General features: G+C 38.7%; 1 protein-coding gene across 12 annotated transcripts in view; it reads left to right on the forward strand.

Annotated features, from left to right (window-relative positions):
* TNIK (TRAF2 and NCK interacting kinase) overlaps nt 1-24636 on the forward strand; it is a 787085-nt gene that overhangs the window by 421208 nt on the left and 341241 nt on the right. For all 12 annotated transcript variants that reach the window (XM_085635448.1, XM_085635452.1, XM_085635449.1 and 9 more), the window contains exon 5: nt 22709-22819. In XM_085635448.1, coding sequence (XP_085491574.1) covers nt 22709-22819 — 111 coding nt within the window. The remainder of the gene's footprint in view (nt 1-22708; nt 22820-24636) is intronic.

The following is a 24636-nucleotide window of genomic DNA, read 5'->3' on the forward strand; positions in this document are numbered from 1 at the left end:
AATGCAAAATACACCGACCATTTCAAATGTCTAATTTATTGTAGCAATGTTAAGTCAAGGGCGCAATTGGGTATTTATCTATTCCTGATCAGACATATTTTGGAAGTACAGATTTAATAAATAGTCTAATCGCAGGGAATATTGTTTTACATGCAGTTATGCAGCATTCACTCTTACACAGAGCACTTTGACCCTGGTTATGGTCGGGCCAGAATAGAGTGCTATATTTAGTGCACCCAATCTATTCTGACACCCTAGGGAACGGAATTTATCAGGTGCGATAATAGCACCCAATTAGAATTCTTTTCCTAAAATGTGGAATAAGATTGCGGATTTTGGGCATTTTTCCCCTGGTAGATTTCAGCAAATTTGAACTGCTTATCATAAATGTACCCAGTAAAAATTGCATGCGATGGTTATTATTGAACAAATAGTATTTGTGTTATTTGTGGTACGAGTAGTTAAGGAACAATTAATTGGGTTGACTGTAATCTGTGGCTTAGAAGCGGAGTTCCATGAGGCACTTTATAGATCCAGTAAATGCAACTCGACCATTCAAACTGTAATATTGTAGATGCCGGTGCTCTGCAGCTGTCACATAAAGAATGGCTTTAAATGCCTATCCATCGCACAAACAACGACGTACAATATATCCATTTGATAGGGCACCCATATATAACATCTTCCCGGCTACCGTGACATGTTTCCCTGGTGCTCCATATCTCAGGTTTGTGTTGACAGTGGTACTCTAAATTGAGAGCACTTACTTTAAACATGTTCATAATAATAAATGACTGTATGTTAGTTGGTGTCACCAAAATTAGTTATAATCTGTAACACTACCATTTGTTTGAGAAGTAACATCTTCAATGGCCAAATGTAAAACCTCTGTAGGATTAAACTAGCAATGTTTTGCAAGTGGTTTAATCAGGTATTCACTTTGAATACAGATCAGTTTTGGAAGGTTATTTTCAACTAATATCTAAACTTTATGAGGGATTTGAAAATAGAATGCTATTGATCCACACTCAATAGTTGTCAAGTTCAATGGCCAGAACCTATTGATGTGCAGGCTAGCCCCGAGCACAACAGTGTTATGCGCCTACGCTTTCTCTTTATGTATCATTGATCTAAAAGTTGTAAAAACAAATTGAAACTGAATAAGATGCAGTTATTCCAGTAGCCATTGATCCGAAACACTTTTCTGAAGGCAATGGTTTGATTAAAATGGTGGACAAGTTTCGATTGCAGTCTTGCTTTGAACTCATGAGCGCATGCTTGTATCGCCCCATTTTTTGGTCAAAAGAGCTGGAATCTTAAGGTTGTTTTGGTTCACTTTGCAGGTTAGCATAGCATGACAGTTTAAAACTGTGAACGTAGGCAAGCTCGTAAGAGAGCCAACTGACCATGGCAGCCATGTTTGTTAGGGATCTCATCACTAATGTGCATGAACATGTACAAATGCAATAAAAGTGGGGTTGAGAGGCAAAATCAATCCAGAGCTTCAACCTCTAACTGTCATTGTGCAGGGTACACCTGAAAGGGAGAACTTTCACTTAGGTTTACTGGTACTATTTAAATATTAGCACCAATCAAGGCCCCGCTGTCTTTGACATCCATACATGCACATGACCTAGGCTCACCGCAATGGTGTCTTGTAGTAATTCCCATAACCAAACATTTTCTGCATAATATCCATGTGTATATATGCACAGAAAGAATTCCCCTACGCATGAGTAGAGTTGGAAAGATGATTCCAGTGCACATTTGTAGTCTCTCTGCATCATGAACTAGAAACTGGGTACTTGCCACTGGAGAAGATAAATAGATTCCTACACTGTACACTGTGAATGTGGCTGAAGGATACCAGCGAACAAATAGTACTTCATTAAATTTCTTATGCATTTACATGCAGAGTTATGTAGAGGCCATGTTATATTTTAGCAGAATATGGGTATACCTTACCTGAATTGTATACTTTTTTAAAATAATAATTCAGTGTCGGACTGGCCAATAAGGTAATCGGCCAGTCTCGATGGGCCTGTTTTTTTGGGCTGTTTGTGGGCCTGTTTTATGGTCTGATGGGTCATTTCATACTATTGCCACAAACATTGCCTGTATCAAGCACAAATGCATGCAGTCTCCTTTACCTTGCACAACACCTATACAATGTGTCTTTAGCTACCATATTTGCAAATGTGGACCACTTTTTTTAGCTATCTGATTCGATAATGGGTTCCGCTTTTATTTGGACCTATTTTGTGCCCCAGTCTGATCCTGTATGGCCTTAAGCAATAAGCTGCTGACAAACATGTATTTGAATATGACTTTAAAGCATAAAGGTAAGTGTGTGCAAAACCCATCATCTCCAGGGAGAGCCATATAGCCAGCAGATCTTTCATAACTTTCATAAGTGATAGAGGATTATAAGTAGGTCTCCCCCTGTCAAAATTTCCAGGAAGCAAGCACCAGCTGCCCTTTTCACAAAATAATGGAAAGGCAAGTATAGAGACATACACTGCTGCGTGTACCATTTTCCCTTTTTACCGGGTGTACTATTGGTGACATTGTGTGACTTTGTCTTACATAGGCATTCTCCCAGTATGGACCTTTGTACACATGTACCGAATCCCATTCGGAGCCTTTCCTAACGAGATCGTAATCGGCCCCTAGGTTGCAATGTTGCTGACAAGCAACATGTTCAGGGAAGTGTTATCAACAGAGCTCAAGAAGGAGAAGATGAGTGTTTAGGAGTCTGGTGGCTAAAACGCTGGTCCTACTGATTGTTAAGGATCACTCAGTTTCATGATGTAAGAGGTTCATGCTCATTAGGGTTTTTCCACTATTGCCATATGCTCGTGCTTGTTTCTTGGTAAACAAATAGTAAATGGACGAACAACTACTTTTGAAATAAATAGGCTTGAGAATGGAGTCTATAGCACAAAAAAAGATGGAGGCGAGTAAAAGGGCTGCCTCAGTCTTAAGGCTGACTACAATGTTTCTGAAATTACTTTTACAGCAAGAGCAATGTCATCCAATAGAACTGATTTTCTCTCAACCCCCCTCTGTTGTTAGTCTATGTGGCTCAGGGCAGGCACCATATATGTGAGTTCAGCAAGACTATTCTGGTCATTCTCGTTGTGAGCACTGGACAAGGCTGCATTATTAAGCAGTATCCAGAGTTATAAAATGACCAAGTATTTGCATACACAGTCAATAGAAAATGCCTTTCACAATTCACTATATAAAAACTGACATATACAGTAGACAATTGTCTCCATTATCCACCATGTATTCGTGTTTGGATGTGCAGTAAATCGAGAAAATTAGTTCACTAGACCAGCAACCATTGTTGATCATCCTATTATACTTGTTCTTTTATGGTATGCCAAGCAAGATTAAAAAACTATTTCTATAGCTCCTCCATTTCTCTAACAAAAGGCAACTTCACAGCACTTGAAACCTATTTGGTGGGATTGTCCTACATTTAAGTATGTTATCTGTAGAGCAATGTAGTAGTCCGTAAGGATTTAACCCATGACTCCTTGATAGGCTTTCAGAAAATTATGTTCAAGTGTTTTAAACCCAGTTATAATTTTGTTTGAAGCATAATCTTCCTTAATGTAAAAGGCACACAAAAGCACACCTCTGTATTTTGTGTAATACCCCTGCTCCTGTGTTCAGTGTGTGAAGATCTCCATTGCATTTTATTACTTGAGCCTCTATTCCTTTTTTGATTGAAATTGTTTAATTAAGTGTTATTACAGAAGTACCCATCTTCTATATGACTGTGTGGCAAGAAGAGCATTCTGAGGTATGAGAACATGTTCTTTGCTAATGGGGTACAAAGTTAACTAATGCTTCAGCGTTTCCAAAATATTTTCACTTGTAAGCATTGTCTTGTTAGGTGTTGCAAACACAGGTTTTCAAGTGAGCAAGACCACTCCGGTTCCAGAGAAAGGGTATATCCTTTCTCCTTAATAGGGAGGGGGCTGAGAGAGAAACTGTTTTGCTCAGAGGCATATTACCTGTTGCGACACTAAATTGTGCACCTCCTGGTCTAGAGGTATGCCGGCAGTGTTGCATAGGTCAGTAAAAAAATATAACTAAGTGATAATATGATACCTTTAGGCATATTCTTTGTTATTTTAACTAGCTGGTTAGAGATGCGTGATGATCAATCTCAGAAGTTTATAATTTATTCACTCTAACAATTGTTATTTCTGAGTCAATCAAAATTATGATGCTGATTGTTATTCACACATTTTGCTTAAGATTAACACAATAAATACTAATTATTATAAAATTCAAAGGTTTGTGTGTGTACTGGTTCTAAGAGTTTGGGTGGCACTTTCCCTTTACTCAGTAAGATTCTCTGACAGGTTTTATGGATTACAAACACCTCTATAACTCTGGGACAACTTTATGGGTGAATGGTAAAAAAAAAAAATATCTGTTTTGTTTACTTCTGAAAACCGGCAGGCCTTCTTGGGAGCTGGTGAAATCTAACAAGTGTGATCCCCAACGAAATTTGACATCATGACATAATGGTACTAATTTGAGATGTAGATTCGTGTTGATCATTGTATTGTTTTCATGGTACTTAACTACATATAAAGATGTCTGGGATCCCACATAAGAACTTCATACCACAAAAGTTATTTATTTGAAAAGAGAGAGGTGTAATGTGATACTTTATTTTGGTCTCTAAAGATCTTTTGAATTAGGCGCATTCTTGATTTAGTTCTGATGATCCCAAGAGACCCTATAAATGAATTTGATACATAGGAAGTTCTTCTACAGAATATTCTGGCCTGTCCAAGTTGAGAATATTGAATCCATTGTGTTGAAAACAGTAGCCATGCAAATGTATATGTTAAAGTTATTGCCTCATTCCCAGACCTCCATAAATCCAGGTCCATGCAGAAGCGGGATTGTGCACTCAAATTGGTATTCCAAGTAGCAAGGCAGCTATCAGACAATTAAAGTTTTTCTCTGCATAATTTTCAGCATGTAAGAGCCTGATGACTTTTTCACCCCCACACCAGTGCGGCAGCGCAGTATAACTACATTATCATCCATTCCAAGGTGTGGTTTGCATAAAGGTGTATTTATACTACACCCCATTGCATAGTCGTTTACCTGGCGCTGTGTTAGCGTGGCAAATAACAGGGCTATTATAATAAGTGCTTTAGTCTTTCCAAATGTCATTTTCTGTGCAGTATGTTCTTGTTTTATGTTAGTTTTAAGATTCAAAAATGTATTTGATGAAGGGCTTTACACTGGTTCAGCACATTCACCCTTTTTGGGCATAAATATGATTTATTAAGTGGTCTTGTTTTGCAATTGAATTTTTTTTTGGGGGAGGAAACATCAGATGTTGTTTTGCATCCTCCGGTTATTTTTCTTCACTAATCTTAGTTTTTCTGCTGCATGAGTCAGTTTGAAAGGTTCTTGAAATGCTTTTACCTACAGGGGTTCTGTCAATATCAATGAATCACATTTTCCAAAGTGAGCAAAGTGCCTGTTAAAGTAGTTTGGCATTGGTGTTTAGTTTTTACCTTCCAGTTTAAGTATATCTGTCCTTCTTTCAAATTCCTTTTCTTTTGGAAAGAAAAGTTATGTAGACATTTGGGTTTTTCATCCTGGTATAATACACTTTATATCAGTGTGCTATTTGTATCCAAGTCATTTAAAGTATGCAACTTTTATTTCACTTTGTTATCCACCACACAAGTTTCTCTTGACAACGTTCACACTCATGCCTTCCTATGATTATCTCTATAACCTAAGGCAAGCACTTTAGGTGGTTCCCAGTACTAGATCAGTAGTTCCTAAACTAATGGAGTCCTTCCCATTGGTATAGCATGACAATTATTGTTTAAAACTAAAATCTAATTGCTTCCAAGACTAATGTTCTCTGCTCAGGCTGCATAAACTCTCTCTCTCTCTGCCAATGTCCTGCCTGTCGGTAAGGAGTCAGAGAAACGCAGGTCTTAAACGTTTTGTGCCTTCTAAATAAGCACCATCGCCCTCTTTTCTCCTCATGCTCCATCATAATAATGTCTTTCAGCATCCAGCCTATTGCCTCCCTTTCTTCAACTCTATCATCCACTCCTACTCACAAACACGAATTCCTACCTTCCCAGACTTCCATTTTTCTTTTCTTCCTTTCCACCGCTCCTTTCTTTTCCCTCTCATTTATCTTCATGTTGCGTTTCCATTTCCAACTCCTTTTTAGATCGAGCCGATGCACTGCATGCTCTGTCTCTTCAAGACTTGCTGTATTCACTCAGTTGACTTGCAACCCGCCCATTGCCTTTTTTCTCGTCCCTTCAATGCTTGCTTGCTAGTGTTGATCCCTCCTCTTTGTCCCTCCCTTTTTGTGTTTTGTTTCCTCCCACAGAGAACTGCCCAATTATCATTAATGATATGGTTCTGTGTTGGTATTCATTTTGGGGACTATTATTTTATTTGATTCCTGCTCATGTCACTATCTTCTGTGGTTCAGTTTTAGCACCTGTCCTTGATCTCCCCGTCCTATTCAAATACCAAGATGAAATGTCAGATGCTTCAGACGCTATTTTCGAAATCGCCTGTTTTATTTTCTCTGACTTCAAAGTGTGAGGATTTCCCCCAAACCCCTCTCACCTTCGCTGCTTGTTGCTTTAGCGAGCCTCGGTTACCATTCCTTCAGCAGCCCAACCTTGCAGCACAGTTAAGGGCAAGGCTTGGGCAACTCCTGTCGCATTTTCTCTGATGCTTTTTTTATATTATATAATGTGAACTTGAGCGACCTGAAGGTGTACATGCTTTACATGAGTGCTAGTTACATTACACAATGTCAGATACATTTTTGGGGGCATTTTTATAGATCGCAAACTCAACTGACCCAAAGGTATTGAATAGCTTTACAAAGAGGCAGTTACATTGCACAAAGGTCAGGTTAATTTTTTTTGTTTTTAGATGCGCGGAGATTAAGTGATGCTGATTCTGCCCCTGTTTATTCTTTATTTTCCCTCTCCCTGACAAATGGGAGCAGCATTCGTCCTTCCCACCTCCTCCCATGTCACTGCATTTATGGACCACTGCCTCTTCCTGTCGTCCTCCTCCTCGCAGAGTTCTAATTTCAAAGCACATTCACGGCAGATCCCCAGGGTCTGTGAGGCATTTTATTATTCTATAATGTGAACTCGAGCGACCCGAAGGTGTTCGAGCGCTTTACATGCACGCTAGTTACATTACACAAGGTAAGATTAATTTTGGGAGCATTTTTATAGATCGCAAACTCAACTGACCTGAAGGCATTGGAGTGCTTTACAGAAGCACCGGTTACATTACACAAGGTCAGGTTATTTGGTTTGTTTTTAGGTGTGTGGAGACTAAGTGCATGCCTGCCAACCTGAAAAAAAATCTCACCTTGTGGGAAGGGGGTGGGGCCTTTTGGAGGAAGAGGAGCCTCGTGCCGAGAAGTGCCTAAGAGGCACTTTTGCCCCCAAAAACAAAAAAGCTTGCTACAGCTGGTGCGATTTCCTGGGGTGTTTTCACACCCCTTAATGGATGTCTGCAGTTCAAAGCCTCAGAAAATGAGCTGGAAATCTACTATTTACAATAATGTTTAGCTCATTTTCACCGTGTGACCGTGTGATGGGAGCTGATATCATCCCTGTTTATTCATTATTTCCCCCTTACCTGATAAATGGGATCATTTTGTTGTTGCTATGTCCAGTGCTCCTATACCCAGGGGGCTTGTTGTTAAACGGATGGTGCGAGCAGTCTTATTGTCACCATGACCAAAAGTTGTCATAACTCCTCTAAACAAATATTGCTATAGTTTACGGCTAAACAGGCAGTCACAAATGCAGTTATCTTGCAGGCACTAGGGGTATCATTTGAATGGCTCAGCAGGTGCAGTGGCACCGGGCCCAAAAATTGTCAGAACTCCTTTAAACACATAATGTTGCTATTACATCAATTAATTCTATTATTTCCCTCCTTCATTTCATTTTCAAAAATGTTGCTATTACTTACCCACACTACACCACTAGTATACAGCACAATATATTGCATTTTGTACATAAACAAGTCGTCACAGTTTAACCCCTTCAGCGCTGCGCGGATTCCCCCGCGGTGCTGAAGGGTTCGAGCGCGGGCGGGGCCATGACGGAACGGTTCCGTCATGAGCACAGCTCAACCGATGCTCATGACGGAACCGTTCCGTCATGAGCATGGAAGGGGTTAACAGACTTTCTGTAACTGATATTGTACAACTATTCAGCAAGCTACAACTTACAACAAAAAAACTGCTTATTATTAATCACATAGGCGAAAACTAATTAATTGACCAATGCTTGTTCTTGATCAGGATTACACTGAGACGCACTCTGCATGTTGAACATGGCACATATTTGATGCCCAACACCATGAAGCTTGTTGAGGGCTGTGCTCATGTCATGTGCCTTTGAAGCGAGACCCCAGGCTGTAAAAATTAGCTTTTTTTATTTCCAATAATTTTTATTGGCATATTAGGGTATACAACACAAAAAGAAGTAAAAAGAAGACAAATACAGGTAGTCATTATACATTTTAAACTCAGTATGAGTGTAAATGGGTATAACCATTAACATATATATTGTCAAATAAAACGTGTGTAGACATAGTTAATAGTATGCTCCATAATAATGTGCTTTTGATGCAGAATTGTGTCTGGGAGGAAAAGAAAGATATCATGTGATTTCATATTTCATGCAAGAAAACAACAAAAATGAAATCCTGCTGTAGTCCAATAAGGATGAAGCAAAAAACTGGATCCTCATGGCCTGCTTTGATCAGAAAAACACTTTAGGTGATTGACTGAATATTAGCCTATGGTATTGTGCACACAGGATTAGTTTCTGACTAATATGTTTAGATTTACGTACATCCGATGTGGTGGTTGGCTGTGTTTGACTATTCTTTGTTTACAACAAAAACTTACTGCGAGGTAGAAACTGTGTACATTTTTGGTTCCCATCCTTCAGTTATCAGTGGCATTGCACGGGAGCTTTCCTGTGTTTCCCCCATGTTCCAGGATCCTTTATTCCATATTTTGTGCCTTAGATGTGAAAAAAAAAAATGGCGCGACCACCCATATTAAAATATGAGAGGGCTGCTTTGCAAGCAAGTTGTAAAAACATTATTTTTTCATGATTCACCAAAAGGGATACATTTCCGATGTGTAGGCTTAGTCAGGGCTTTAAGTGTGCCGGGTCCTACCGGTGCTCAGCACTGGCAGTTCTTAAAAGCAGGTGCCAAGACAGGCCCCAAACGGCCTTCCATTTTTACCTTCAGGGTGGAGGGGGGAGACGCGGGGGTAGAGAGATTTTAAAAGTACCACCCATCACTGCTTTTGACCTAGCTTCAAAGTAACTCATTTTTCAGTTTTGTATAGTGCAACATTGTAGCAATCATGAGCTCCAGTTACATTACACAAGGACCTATTCATTTTTTGAATCACAGGATGTTGAGCCGACGTGAGGCTCGAACCTGCTTTCTCAGCTCGAAAGTCGTTATCCACAACCTCGCCCACAAGAACGGAAGCATTTTCAATATTATATGCAACAAAGTCATAGTTGTTGCTTATTTATCTTATGCAATTTACAACCATTGACAAAACCAATAGTCCTGGATTGTTGTAGGTGTAATGGTACTTGTTGTATTATATGTCTGGATGAATGGAGAGAAGCAGCAAAATACCAGTGGTGCAGAACACTACGCGAGGTACAGATTTTTAGCTTAAGTTTTTAAGCCACGCCCTTGACTACATCGGCCACGCCCCTATAGGAGACCCTCCAGTTTTTTCATCCCACTTAAAGCCTTGGGCTTAGTCCTAGGTAAGCCAGAGACGTAGGTGTTTTTCCTGATTCTCAGTGGTCAATGGCAAATTGCTTAGAATTTTAACATTTTCATAAATTTCCTGGCCTTAACCAAACACGCCTCGCCAGGGGTAGTAAGCGCTATATAAATGCAGTTTAAGCGTGTGAATCCTCAACATCACCTATGCCAACAGTATGTCTTGCTTGACAAGGAAGTTACTTTTCCATGTGGTGATTTCCTTCCCCCACACCCTCCTAAGGAATGGAGATGTAACAAGTCCTTTTCTACACTTTAAGCAACACTTATGGCTAGGTCCTAAAATTGTGGGAAAGGCATTGCAAATGGGTGTGATTCTGTGACTATCCACAAAGTTATGATCCTGGGCGTCTCGTGGAATGGCCACGCCTCTTAAACTCCTCTAGGAACATCCAATGATCCACTTCTTGTAGTCCCTCACCACTGTAGACCAATCAACGCATGTCCAAATGTTTCAGTGCTTCATATTCTGATGACATCATGGCGCTCTTTCAGGTGCTTGGTGGCAAGTGTGTGTCTTGAAGTTTAGTCTATACAGAGATGTGCTTTAAATATGGTGCAGGGAACTCTTAGCTGTGCATAGCTTAAATTGCTGAGAAGTGTGCGAATAGATGCTGTTGTACATGTGTGCAGGCTTTCTGCATTTCGAAGTTGCATGTGTAGGTTTATGAAAAAATCTGCATATTTGGACTTTATGAATTGTGAGCCAGATTCTACGTGCTTGATTGCTTTATTTTCAGCATGTAAAATACCCTTGTGCATTAAAAAGATTCTATCTAGTTGTACACTTTTTGGGAATTCACACAACCTTCCCAGTGTACCCCTGGTATTGTTATGACTGTTTGAGATGGACTTTGCATAATGCAGAATTATACACACACTGTACAATTCCACATTAGGGAAAGGTCAAAGTCGCACAAGGACTGCCTGCCGTATTACGAGTAGAACTCATGTATGACGGTCCTTTGCCTTTCTCGTGGCGGTGCCTGGAAAATAGGCACCACAATGGGAACGAAAAAAAAGTTCCAGCACGACATGGACGGTGATGTCCATGCTGTGCTGGAACTTTGGGGGAATACAGACAGGGGGGCACATTTTGTGCTCCCCTGAATGTATCCCTATGGCAGAGGTGGGGACCCGGTAGGGGCCGCCTTTGTTCCTCCACCACCAGCCTTTTCACGGCACGGCTCCCGCCATGAAATGGCTGGCGGTGGCGTAACTTGTAATATGCTCATCGGGCCTGTGCCAGTCCAGCTGAGCATTTTGCATTGTGGCGCAGTTCCGCCCCCACCAGGGAATGACTGTTTCCTGGTGCAGCTGGTGGTCTTCCGCCGCAATGACTTTTCGAGTTGTAATGCGGCAGATGGACCACCGCCACCGTGAACCCAGTGGTCTTATGACCGCCAGACTCATAATTAGTCCCTTAATCTCCCTGTGCCTCTCTGTAATGCGACTGGTGCTAGTGTGAAGCGCTCTCATACCTTTGTGTCAAGTTTGCGCTATATAAAACTAAAACAAAAAAAAATTAGAGAGGAGTTTTTAAATGCTCACAAAATGCAGTGCTTACTGGATTTTGCAAATTTACTCTACTAACTACAACTTGTAACAGTCACTACGCTCCCCTTGCCCACTAAATACCCCTTGCCTGGCAGTTACTTCCACACTTCTATACACTGTTGTGGTGTAAGTTGCTTATGAGTAAATGGATTTACGAATGCTACGTATCCTTTTGAGAATACCAAGAAGGCATAAAACCAGCCGCCTTCCGCAGTAAAGGTATGTTGACGAACGAAAATCTCCTTGTGAATTGGGCGTACATGATTTATGGAACCCCCTGCATTCCTGGTTAGCCGCTTCCATTTCTGCACAATTCTTGAAAAAGGCATAAACTGCTATCTGATAGCAAAGGAATGCTTTATTGATATTACCGCAAAAGTTGATGGCGAACTCAGGCGGGAGCAGTTACAATAAATATTATTCTCTCATAGATAGAAGGAAAGGTGCTGCCAGATAGTGTTATCACCTGCTTTCTCTTGGACTTGGTTTATTCAATCTTTTTGAATTATTTACGTTCAAGGATAGGCAAAAACAAGCATTGTTCTAAAAATGACTCTTATGTACAATTGTATTCTTTTTACATTGTATAGTTCCATTATTAGAAGTAATATAACTGGACATGTTGGGCATATTTGTGTTATGCTGTATGAATGTATATGGTATTTCTATAGCAAGCATAAAGCCAACGAGTGATGGAAGAGGTAGCTGGGGTGTGGACTGTTAATACATTGTGATGTAGTATTCTTTAAAGCGGTGAATCTGCAACTCTTTCCTATAATGGAGCAGCTTTAGGGTGTTCCTAATTGATACAGGGATGTTGTTCCATATCCTGGGTGTGTTGATGGAAAACACCTGCTTTCTTCTTTTTTTTAATTTTTTTTGCGGCGCTGAATCTAAGTCTGGTGGTGTCCTGGCTGCAGGTGTGCTGAGAACCACCAGAGGTGGTGAGCTTGTCTGCAAGATAAGTGGGGGTGCTTGTCATGATGGCTTTGTAAATGATGCAGCTGATTTTAAAGATGGAGCAGACAAGCAGGGAGAGACAATGCACTTTCACCAGGATGAGGGTGATGTGATTACATTTCTACAGGGCCTTGATGAGATGTGCTCAGAGATCCCGGGGTGGAGTCGGGGATGCCATGAAGCAGGGCATTACAATCATCCATAAATCAGAGTAGGAGTTTGAACAACAGTTCTTAAGCCGCTTTCTGGAAGATGCAGCATCACTTCTTCTTAGAAGAGAGCTAGCACCAGGACAACTTTGTTTTTTTTGGCACTGTGTTTCTTGAGAGTGAGGTTAGTATCCACGGTGTATCACAAGCTCCTTGACATTTAGTGAAAGTTGGGATTCAAAGCAGTCAAGGTTCATATCGGGGAGTTAGGTGTGTACTTTTTCTTAATTCTGTCTTTCCTAGGCTGAGCTTCAGGTAGATGCCTAATATCCGGGTCTGATTGACATTCAGGTAGCATTTAAGACATTAGATGTCTGAAGCAGAGGAGACTTTCAAGCAGAGTTATGCATCATCAGCATTTTGGTGAATATCTATGAGTAGAGAACCAAATGGCTCCATGTAGAAGTTGAAGAAGACAAAATACACTATGAAATCATGGGGGACTCCACATGTGATGGGGGATCTTTTGGGATCTGGTAGTACCTGACAACTTTCCAACTATAGTCCTCTTGGGTCATCTCCTGGCAGCTCCCTTCCCAATGTGTCTTGTTCTAATGTGCTGATACTGCAAGTGCCAGCACATTAAGCCCAGACCTATTGCCTCTGTTGTCAATATTCATAGTTTGAAGCTATACTTACTTACCTCCCTCTGCTTGTAACATAGTTCATTCAAAAGTTTAGTCGTTTAGTAAAGTAGATCCCTTGTCTCAACGTTTGCGAACATTCCAGAACTGTTGCTCCTTTTTCTCTATGCTTTTCTGTGTAGGCACCATTCACATTTTGCTTTGTGTCTATTGCTGTGTACATTATGTGTTTCTTCTGGATGTGAATCTCTCTGCTAATGACACCTCAAGCATCCTATATTATTTATAGTACTTTGAATGATTTTTAAATCTACTGAACATGTGCATCTCAACAGGATTATGAATATGTTGTTTATGAGGGGCAATTGTCCCATTTCCTTTTTCATTGTATTTATTCTTAGACAGTCATTAACAGAATATAGTTAGTCGTAATATATTAATCTTCCAGTGTAGGGGTAGTCCTTTAGGGGTATTTATTGGGATGCTAAAAAAGAATTGTTCAGAGGAAAACCATTTAATCCCTATGGTAGTTCATCTCTTTCAGACATAACGTATTTTGCTTATCTATCAAAAATGATTCTTTCTGTTTTTAAACTTTATTGCTGCCTCTACTCAATGGAAGATAGTGATCAATAATTTGAAACCTTTTTTTTATATACTTGTGGAAAACCCTTTCTAAAATGTCTTGCAATTGTAGAGAATGATACAGTTTGCCTGATCTGTATTCCTTAAACTTCTCTTTGACATGCATGGACAATATGGTAGCTTTCTCAAGGGCATTGTTCTGTATCAAACTTAACAAGTTAGTTGAAGTTAATACAGTTTAGGCAAGGATAAAATCCGTTCCATTTCCCTGTCCAAATCTGTCGCTGCATTGTTTAAATCTGCTTTAGAAATTTTCCAAAAAATCGTATTTTATTAACAATCATAATTCCTCTTTTATCATATCCTCCTGCAGGGGATCTGTAATAGGAAGTTATCTTTGTTTCTTTATTATTTTTTTTTACTACTGCTCCTGACAGAGATGAACATAGTTTGTACAAATACGATATATTCTTCAGATTTCCTTTTTATGAACAGTAAGTTTACTTTTTTCAGTGTTGTAGCCTACTTTTATGTTTTTTCAAAGTGTTTCATCATCATAGAGTTGTGCCATAAATTGGTTAACTGAAAATGTTTTGGGAATGTTGAGCCTTCTGACATTATGCTTTTTATTCTGATAATCTGACTGTATGATAAACCCTGAATTAATCTGAGTCTGAAAATTGAGGATGAACAGAAATGAGTTTCTGTTTCGTTTATGATACACATGATTCATTTTCCTTATTGACAACTTTACTTGTATGTTTACGTGATGTATTTCTAATTTTCTAAAATGTAAAGAAAATTTGAATTGTTTGATCATTCATCCTCTAATTGTTGACAAAATACCCGCAGTTCTTCTTGAGTACCTTTTCAAATTCTGAACATATCACCTGTATAACATACACTGTGCAATTCCTAATGTGTATTTTTAGTTTTGTTGTTAATACCTTCATCTTATATATTTCCCTATCAAGCCCTCTCCTACAAGCCTATGGCCATATCCGCAAACGGAAGGTGTTCTACATTTGCAAATACAAAATAGCAATGGTATAGTAGAAAGTGTAACCATTCTAGAAGAAATACCTTGTTGGCTTTGACTTGGTTTGCCTTAGTAAGATCCAAGGGTAATTTATAATGTATAGATGTTGCACTTCGAAATTAATGAGCATTTGCTCAACTATAATGTGTTAACTTTGGTATAGCTGCTAAGTTGTTGTGATATGAAATTTATTCCTGCAGTCTTCCTCGAGAATTATTATGATCTTTATGAATTTTAAGCATCAAACAAAATGCTGATATAATCACATTGTCAGAAGAGTTTTTTATGACACAGCCATTGTCCATGGCATACTCAATATCAGTACAAGTATATTTTTAAAGTCAAGTGAAATATTATTTTGTAATATCTTATGTGTATTACTTCACTTATTTGGCAAATGGCCTCTTTGTGAAAGCCAATAGTATTCATAATTTCAAGTGATCCACTGTAATAGGCTTGCTAGAGAAGTGTATTAAAGTTCTTTGCAATTTCATTTATAACTTTCAACTCTTGTATCTTAATATTTTTATGCTAAAATTGTTTTCATCAGAGTATAGTGATGCGATTCAATATCACCATTTTTTATAAAATCAAATTTTAGGCTAATTATCCGTGGGCAGAAAATAATCTCTGGAAACACTCTTTATATTGTTTATCAATTTCTGAACCTTGTGTACGCACGTTTAAAGAAAACGTTTTCAATCAGATTTTTCTCATGAATTTGGTTACATCAATTTTCAGCTTGAATTCATTTTTACATTTTGTAGGAATAAACAAGACTTTTTTAATACATTGATTTCCTGTGAAATCAGACAAAAATATTATATCAGGCAGTCTTGTATGCCTCCTTGAAAAATATTTGATCTGCCTTAGGTGTTGAACCGGTTTTATTTCACTTTTAGGTCCACTGGGTCAATGTGAAGCCATATTGAGGCCTAGAACCTATTAAGCAGGCCTGTGTCACTTTGTGATCTGTTTAAATCCTTCACTCCCACTGTTGGCCTATAACTTGGAATTGGCTGAATTTTCTCTCAGACATTAAGTGGACTTTCTTGCATGTCAAATATTATCACTGGGCTATTACATTTGCCTGAAGGAGAGAATAGGAAAGTTCCTGTTTTGATGAACTAATGATGAATCTCTGGGTCGGCCCCCCACCACTAAAAAGGAGTGAATTGGATTGATTGGAGGTAGCCCTAATCAAAATATGAACACAACTTGAAAAAATTCTACCCCACCTGCAATATCATCATAGAGAAACATTTTAAATCAACCAAGGACAACTGAGCTACCTTCATATATAATTTTGGTTCACTGCCTCGCTGCAGAGTAAATGGTTATTAGCAGGGGCAAGTGGGGAAAGGAAAACAGGATTGTGGGATTTTTCTTTTGAAGTATGAAAGTTTCTAGAAATGATAAATAAGTGCTGTATTATTTCGATCAATGTTATTGGAATACTAAACAAACAAAAGTATGGAGGGCTTAATAGGTGGTTGGTTCATTTTCGCCACTGGTGTTATTTCTTCAAGAAACGCATTTAAAAATCAATTCCCCTAAGCTTTTCCTCCCCAGAGTATTTTCTCACGTGTTCTATGCATCAGCTGGGCTGGCCAAAAGACAGGTAGCTATTTACTTTTCCCGTGGGAATTTGGTCAAGTCCGGAGAGACCCTTTCGGAAGGTGGATCTGGGTCATGGTCAAATTAAATAGCACGACATTAAACTTTGTAAATTACTACGGCCCAGTAATAGACGATACCACAGTGCTATTGAAAGTCAGTGAGCTACTTAGGGGGACACCGGGGCAGATAATTTTAGGAGGGGATTTAAATTTCGTTCAAGATTTGAAGAAAGACACCTCTAACAAAAACAAGAAGCAGTTAAACAGTTAAAGCCAAAAGCCCCAAAAAATCCTAGATGCTTTAAAACAGGAGCATCTTTTGTTAGAACCCTGGTGCCAAATTAACCCGATTAATTGTAAATATACATGTTATTCCCGCCAATTTCAAATGGCTTCCTATATTGATTTTTTTCTACTATCGCGTTCTTTGAAATATATAAATACAGAAATAGGGGCAAATTCATTTTCTGACCACTCCCTTGTAAAACTAGAGTTGGAGATCGAGGAGGGAAGGAGGACAAGATCTAGGTGGCAGATGGATCATCTCCTCCTTCAGGACCCCCAATGGATAGCTGATGTAAAAGAATGGATACTGGAATACTTTAGGATTAATGAAGGTACGGCAGTTTGGGGGTGTTCAAGGCAGCCTTGCATGGGCAAATGATCGCTTTTTCAGCCGCCCAGTATAAACAAAGGCGTGAAAAAATAGCCAAACTTCAGCAGTCTGTGGATAGTGCCTTGCGCCAGAGAAATACTCCATCACAGGGGGTGGGGGAAACAGGGGGTCAGCTTGAGAGGGCGAAACAGGCACTTGGGGAATTAGTTCTAATTGAAGAAATAAATAGTTCTAGGACGTAGCAACAACGTGTGTACGAGGAAAGCCAGATGGTTGGTAAAATGCTAGCCGGGGCAACTAAAACCAAACCGGAAACCGCCTTGATTTCCGAGATCATTGATCCTAAGACCAGTGAAATGATAACTGATAAGGACGGCATAGCCGAAGTCTTTATGGAACATTATCAGCAGCTATGCGCCACTAGATATGAGGCAAGATTGGACCTAATCCAGGAATATTTTGAAGGGATAAATCTTCAGAGTTTGTCAGATTTGCTCGTGGAACAAATCCAACTTGACATATCAGAAACAGAAGTTTAAACAGTTCTGAAATCTATTGCTGGGGCAAAGGCCTGTGGAACTGATGGGCTGCTGATAGAATTTCATAAAACATTTTCTCAGGAATGGACTCCCTTCTTGGCGAAGCTGTTTAATAATATTAAGTCGGGAGGCTGTGTCCCCTCAAGTTTGAAAGAATCTATAATTTGCAGCTTTGTGAAAAAGGGAAAAAACCACAAAGACGTCAATTCCTATAGACCGATCAGTCTCTTAAATGGCGACTATAAGATTCTAATGAAAGTTTGGGCCCAACGCTTCACCCCCATAGCCCAGGAACTGATTTATAGTGATCAGTCCGGGTTTGTTGCAGGGAGGTCTATGTCCTCGAATACCGGGTTCTTAATTCAGGCTCATGACTGGTTTAAAAACAATAAAACCCCAACGCTCATCATGATGGTGGACGTCGAAAAGGCGTTTGACCTGGTTAACTGGGACGCACTTTTCATTGGTCTGGACAAATTTCGTGCCTCTGTCCAGGTCACCAATATGTTGAGGAACATCTATCAGGGTGCCCAGGCTCAGGTGGTGATAAATGCCAATCAAATAGGGACAGTAAACATTAATCGTGGGACCAGACAAGGGGGTCCGATGTCCCCCTTACTGTTCACCTTTTTCATTGAGCCCTTGGCCATAAGAATCCACGAAAATCCGGAAATTAAAGCTCCAATACCGGGGATGGTGAAACTAAAACTATTTGCAGATGATATTGTTTTATATCTAAGTCCTGAGAGCCTGAACCTGGACCGGGCTCTAACAGAATTCAGCCAATTTGAATTGATTGGGGGGGGTGCAAAATAAATCAAAACAAAACCGAGATTTTAACATTGAATGTCGACTGTAATTTTCTCCCCTCCAATCTCAAATCCCAGGCTTTGAAAGCGGAACCAATACGATATCTGGGAATATACGTCTCCAACCACTACGAACAGCTATTCAGCTTAAACTATCTAGCAATGCGGAATAAAATCAAAGTATTGCTCGATAAGTGGTCATTTTGCCCCCTAACTTTAATAGGCCGTGTAGCTCTAATAAAAATGTCTATTCTTCCCTTATTAGTATTCCTTTTTATAAATGTACCTTTGAAAATCAATACCAATTATTTTAAAGAGCTGGAGTCCATGTTTAGGGAATTTGTCTAGAGTAAGAATGCCTCTAGGGTCAAGCTAACAATATTACAGCTAGAATGCAATCAGGGTGGTTTAGCATTGCCAAACATTCTGACTTATTGTGAGGCAGCGATTTTAGATCTTAAAGGTCGTCTACAGGAATCAAATCGATTATTTGACAATTTTCTCTTTGACAAAATGGTCAGGAATCTGGTTCGCAAATTCCGCTATTTCTAAAAACATCTAAATTGCCGAAGAAGACCAGATATAAGACGGTCCAGGACTTCGCCTTTAGATTGCAATCCTTTTTTAAACAAGCCGGCTCTTCCGGATTCCACTTTTTAAAGATAGCGGAATGTAAAAATCTGGGTCTTCAAATACACTCTAGTCGTCTTAAAAGTTGGAATTATTGTGGTTTAGAAGAACTGGGCCACTTTGTTATGAATAATAAAGTAATTTCTTGGCAAGAGGTCCAAAATAGGTATGGTGAACGCAATAAGCTCGGCTTTTTGAGTATCTGCAGATTGTAAATTTTGTAAATGGATATAATCTATCATTAAGTGGTGCCCCAACAAAGCAGGTGAGCGCTTTATACCGAGCCAAATTAAGGGGGGTTGGCAACTGGTACTCTCAGCTGAGAAAATGTAACAAGTCCCCGTTGGTTGAGAAATTCTTAGGAAGAGTAACACGGGAAACTAACTGTTCTTTTTCTAGCCAGGAATGGCAGTCAATAGCCCAATTAGGGAGTAAGGCATTAAGAGCTGCCAATTTTAAAAGGATGGCTTTTCTATCTCGGGGGCTGGCATACTATACTCCTAAAACTCTTTAAAAGATATCCGGAAGTGGAGAAAAGATGTTTTCAATGTCAGGCCTAAGGTGAAGGGGCTTGGCTTCACACATTCTTCGCGTGCCCAAAACCAGAGTTATTCTGTGTTAAGATCTTCTCTGCTAGAAGCCAGGTAATTCAGAAGTGGCTTGATCCAGAGGCTGAGGTAGCCCTCTTCGGTGTTTCTAGCGTAAGGACAGATCTGACAAAAGCAGAAGAAACCTTCACTGTGATTTGTTCCCTTGTTGCTCATTCTCTAATCTTCAGAATTGGAGGCCTGAAGACATACCTTCCTACTCTAAATGGTTAAACAAAATGAAACAAACCATGATGTTTGAAGAAGCATATGTTAGGACGGTAGGCGCTACAAGAAAGTTTACTGCTGTTTGGAGTTTCTTTAAGAATTTTGAAATCATGGTGGGAATATAAATTTTATAGATTTTGCACCTGAGAGTTCTACAGCACATTGCACTTTTTGGCACGCTTGATATGCACTTTAAAAAAGGCATGACAGCACTTTAACACTGCAGCATTTCTGCAGGTAAATCTTTGTATATTTGTGAATGGTTGAGATACTGTTTAAAGTAGTGCCCTAAAATCAAGGATATGGTTAAACTATAGTTGGACTACGATTTTGGCTATCCTTGTTTTTATGTTGATTTTACGTAATGTATAGGTCCCCAAATAATTTTAGTGTGATTATATATGATCACTGTAGCACTCCAGCACTTTAGAATATTAAGCAAGATCTGTTCAATTATAAATAATTTAAGATACAGCCAAATTACTGTTGCAATATGCTGTCCGTCCATGTGCAGGTATTTAATCCATGTTGGTTCCATTTGAATAATGATTGAGTTTTCTTGATCGAAAAGTGTTAGTTAAATTTCCTGTTGATTACTGTGTATATCATGCTGTTTTGCTCTGCTCAATACATTTTTTTTTTTTTAAAAGTAAATGGTATTCGTACCCCAGTAAGACATTTCATTTTGCTTTTTGACACTTTTGTTGTATATCTAAACCATTTATAGCCAAACCGATCAAATGATCCACATGCCCCCAAAAATGTTTCTTTAGTTTCCATTGCCTATTTTTTTCCCCCTTTTTTTATTCATTATGTGTGCTTTAATGGACCTTTAAGTTGAACTACAATATTAGAATGAAGGCTCCCAGTTTTCAGTTTTTACTGATTTTTTTCAGATAAATACAGACAGAAAACAATACGTGTGTATTTATTTTTAAAACGGAAAAATACAGAAAATTGTGTTTCTTGTGAATGAGTCTCCATGCTGTTCTGCATGAATTCAAGGCCAACAGCTGAACTGGTAGTGACCATTGGGAGCTATAAAACCAGATAAAAAATTTCTTAAATAGCAGCGTATGTTAACATATATTTGTATATAATGATAATATTTACATGCGGGTCTATTGTTTTGATATATTTGGGTGCGTAATTTACTAAAACGCAAAAGGCATCAAAGTGTGAGTGCATGTTTAAATGTGGAAATCTACCATTTTAGAACCACATTTATTCTCAAACCAAAAACATAAACAGGATAAATACCAATAAGTTGGCCAAAAACTAAATATGGATAAGTGCAGATGGTAATGTTAAAAAAACAAATATCATTAAACCGGGAGCCCTTGAAGTAATTAGTTATTATTGAACATGAAACCGGATTTGCAGCTGCTAAAGAGTTGCTTCTTTTCCTGTACATATCCATCTAAACCCATTTTATGCAGGTAAACCTAGTTGGAGCAGTATTAGCATCTGAGACATGGCAACAAATTACAGAACATGTAACTTTTGTTGATTTCTCAAATTATAACATTTATTTACATTTCACATACGTGTAATGGTTATAAAACCCATCATGTACATGCTGTCCTTCTGTGGATGAATCACATATGTGCACGTCTTGTTGATTTGACTACAGCCTGAATCATAGACCTTGCGAGCCAGCACTTTGCACGATCTTAAGTTGATATGTTCCGCGGTAGGGTTAACAACCAATCTATCCATAAATAGACCTGTATGTTAGTGTTAGAACCTTTGCCTACTGATCATCGAAAGAGCGTCCATACATGAAATCTACCCCCAAAAGATGTACCTTTATAGCTAATCTTGTATACAGTACTTAAATACTCACAGAATAGCATTGGTTTTGAATGTGTTTATTTCCATATAGGGCATGATAGCATATCTTAATTATCAGCTACACAGCTTAACTTACATATGACACATCATGCAGTCATGACAGATGTGAAAAAAGAGTAGACAGACTCTTCAATATTATAGCGAGCTTGATATTTCCAAGCAAAATACATTCAGCCAAACATGTTCACATCACAGAATAAATGCATAATTTCTTGTGTCTAGAGATGGGACATGATGTAATGAATGCTAATCATTTCTGTAGGGCTGTATGTGACTGTTCCCAGAGAGAGTAAAATACTGTTTTTCTCATTCATGAACATGATTGCTATCTGTTAAAAATGCACCAGGAAGGAATATTTAAATGATTACCACTGTGGTTTAGTATTGCAAATAGAATGCAACATGTCTGTTGCTGCTGCAGTCAAAGAAGACACTCTGCATGTTTTAGGAATATGGTTTGCTTGAGAAGCAGAATCAGTTGAAAGAAAGAATAGCGCCTTAGTCTTCGACACCACTCAAGTTCCTTTTTGAGACTTTGTAAAATTATTTTTTAATTATACAGACTAATTCATAATGCATAAAGTATTTAATACGTGCACATTATGCTCGGTTATGAAGATTATCAACACATTCCATATGTAAGTGTAAGAAAATGATATCAAATAGTATATCAATCAACAGATGGTATGAGAATTATGACATTTCTTAATAATCAACAGTAGCATAAGCACGGTCAGTAGACCTTGAGACAATTGTAGGTTCAAAAGGTAGGTGAAATGCTGAAACAGTATAACTGTATGTACTTCTATTGTATTGTATTCTATGGCCGTCCATGACATCATACTTGTGACTATTTTCTGTGCTGCAATTCGAGCCTAACCAGTGATCAGATTCATTCAGTGAGGACTGCAACACCAGTTCCCTATATGTTGTATGGTACTGTAATTGATGAGATACCCAAAGTAGAAATGATGAAGTTTGCTTCTGTATTCTCTTGACAGCTGGTGATGGAGTTTTGCGGTGCGGGATCTGTCACAGATCTGATTAAGAACACAAAAGGGAACACCCTCAAGGAAGAGTGGATCGCATATATATGCAGAGAAATTTTACGGGTATGTACAAGTTATGTAGAGTTTCTTCTAAAATTGAATGCATTGACGACCAAGAGAAGTGGTTTCTTTTCCTGTATAAGCCAATCAAAATGTAGTTTGAAATGCAGTGATTATAAAATGTGTATGTTGTAGCTAATTTTGTCAGATGGGCTCTCTAGAGGCATATCAAATGCACCCATGTTCAACTTTTTCATTTTTATTATATGTGTCCGAAATTGGATTGGGATGTAACCATAGTAAGATAATGCTTGGAAGATCTCCAATTAATAAAAAAAGGGGGGGTTCTACACCCAGACTATTGAATTAAATGTCAATCTACTGCTGCAGTGCCACTCATTAAGCATGCTGACCAAATCTTACAGTAATGGATTTACAAGTAATTATGGAAAAATTATATTTTAACAGTTCTCCTTTCTCAGTTAATTAGCGACTTCTAACAGAAAATAGTGTTACCTTGTTTTTGGGATGCTGGACTTATTTAAGTCGCACTGCAAATGTGGCCAACTTGGCCATTCTGACATTGAATGTTCAATCTTGCGTTAGCTGGAATCAGTCGGCTTGTCCAAGTATAGCTCATGCCAGAGTACTCCCTCTGGATGAATCACAGCCACATTATTGAAATAATGTTGGGCTTCACCAAACAATAAATCCTGTGTGCTTTTCTCGTACACAAATAAATTTTTGAGATCCAGTGACCATCGTAAGTATGGAGAAATCATTAAATAACTTTTAGTTTGTTTCTCAGTCATTATTCATTAGGTTGTTTTTTCTTTAGACATGCCACTAGAAATATGCTTGATATGGTAAAACAGAGAAGCCAGTAAAGAAAACATGGCTGAGTGGATTTTTGGCTATAGGATCGAGTGAACAACCATTGTCATACTTACTTCAGGAATGGAGTATAACTGCTAATTGATATCTGTTTTATGGCATCCTATATTTTCACAAATTCAGTATTCGCAGGAATCATTTGAGTCAGCTGGTGCATTGCCAGACCAAGGTTTAGAGTTTTTTTTATTTTACCCAAATCTCTTTACTATGTCTTTACATTACAATGATTTATTGTAAGGGACATATCGTTTCGAAAATTAAAACTATAGTGAAAAGTAGAGCAGGCCATCAAATCAAAAAACTGTTCAAAATTCCCACATACGGTAATGTGCAATCTTTTTTTAATTCTTGTCTGCGTATGTGAATAAGTACTGTGGACTAATTTTGTGTGTGACCCCTTCAGCCAGTTCTGCCATAGCAAGAAAATGTTTCTTTCTGGGATGTGTAATTTTGCTTTTACCATTATAACTATATGCTTAAAAGTCTCAGTTTGAATTAAGTTTTGAGGATTTAATACTCACATAATACTTGTTACACATGTTGGAATCCTCATGAACCTACAATGACTTGTGCTCTTTTTAACACAGAGATATAAGCTGTCCTTACTATGTTAGAGAGTCACGTTAGGACCTGGGTGTGGCATGAAGGCACTTTGAAGAGGAGAACCTCCATTTAAGTGCCACGTATTTCCAGCTAGACATTCAATATCTGTCTGCATATTGTTGATGTACGGTCCCAGGCACCAGATGTCTTTTCAGGATGATGCATTGTAGTAAAATGTGTTTTTTCAAATTTAGGAATAGAGAAGGTTTGGTCATCAATGAGGACACCACACAAGGTTCTATATAGATATTAAGGAACATTGGTGACAGTTTTTAAGATGAGGACACTGAGGGCACCACAAGAAAATATATTCAGGATGCCATATGAATGTGTTGGTGTGTGTCAATCAAAATTTGCTTGTAAGAAGAAAACCTGGGCAGAGG

This window comes from Triturus cristatus, chromosome 11 (assembly GCF_964204655.1).
Source record: "Triturus cristatus chromosome 11, aTriCri1.1, whole genome shotgun sequence".
Lineage (NCBI taxonomy): Eukaryota > Metazoa > Chordata > Amphibia > Caudata > Salamandridae > Triturus > Triturus cristatus.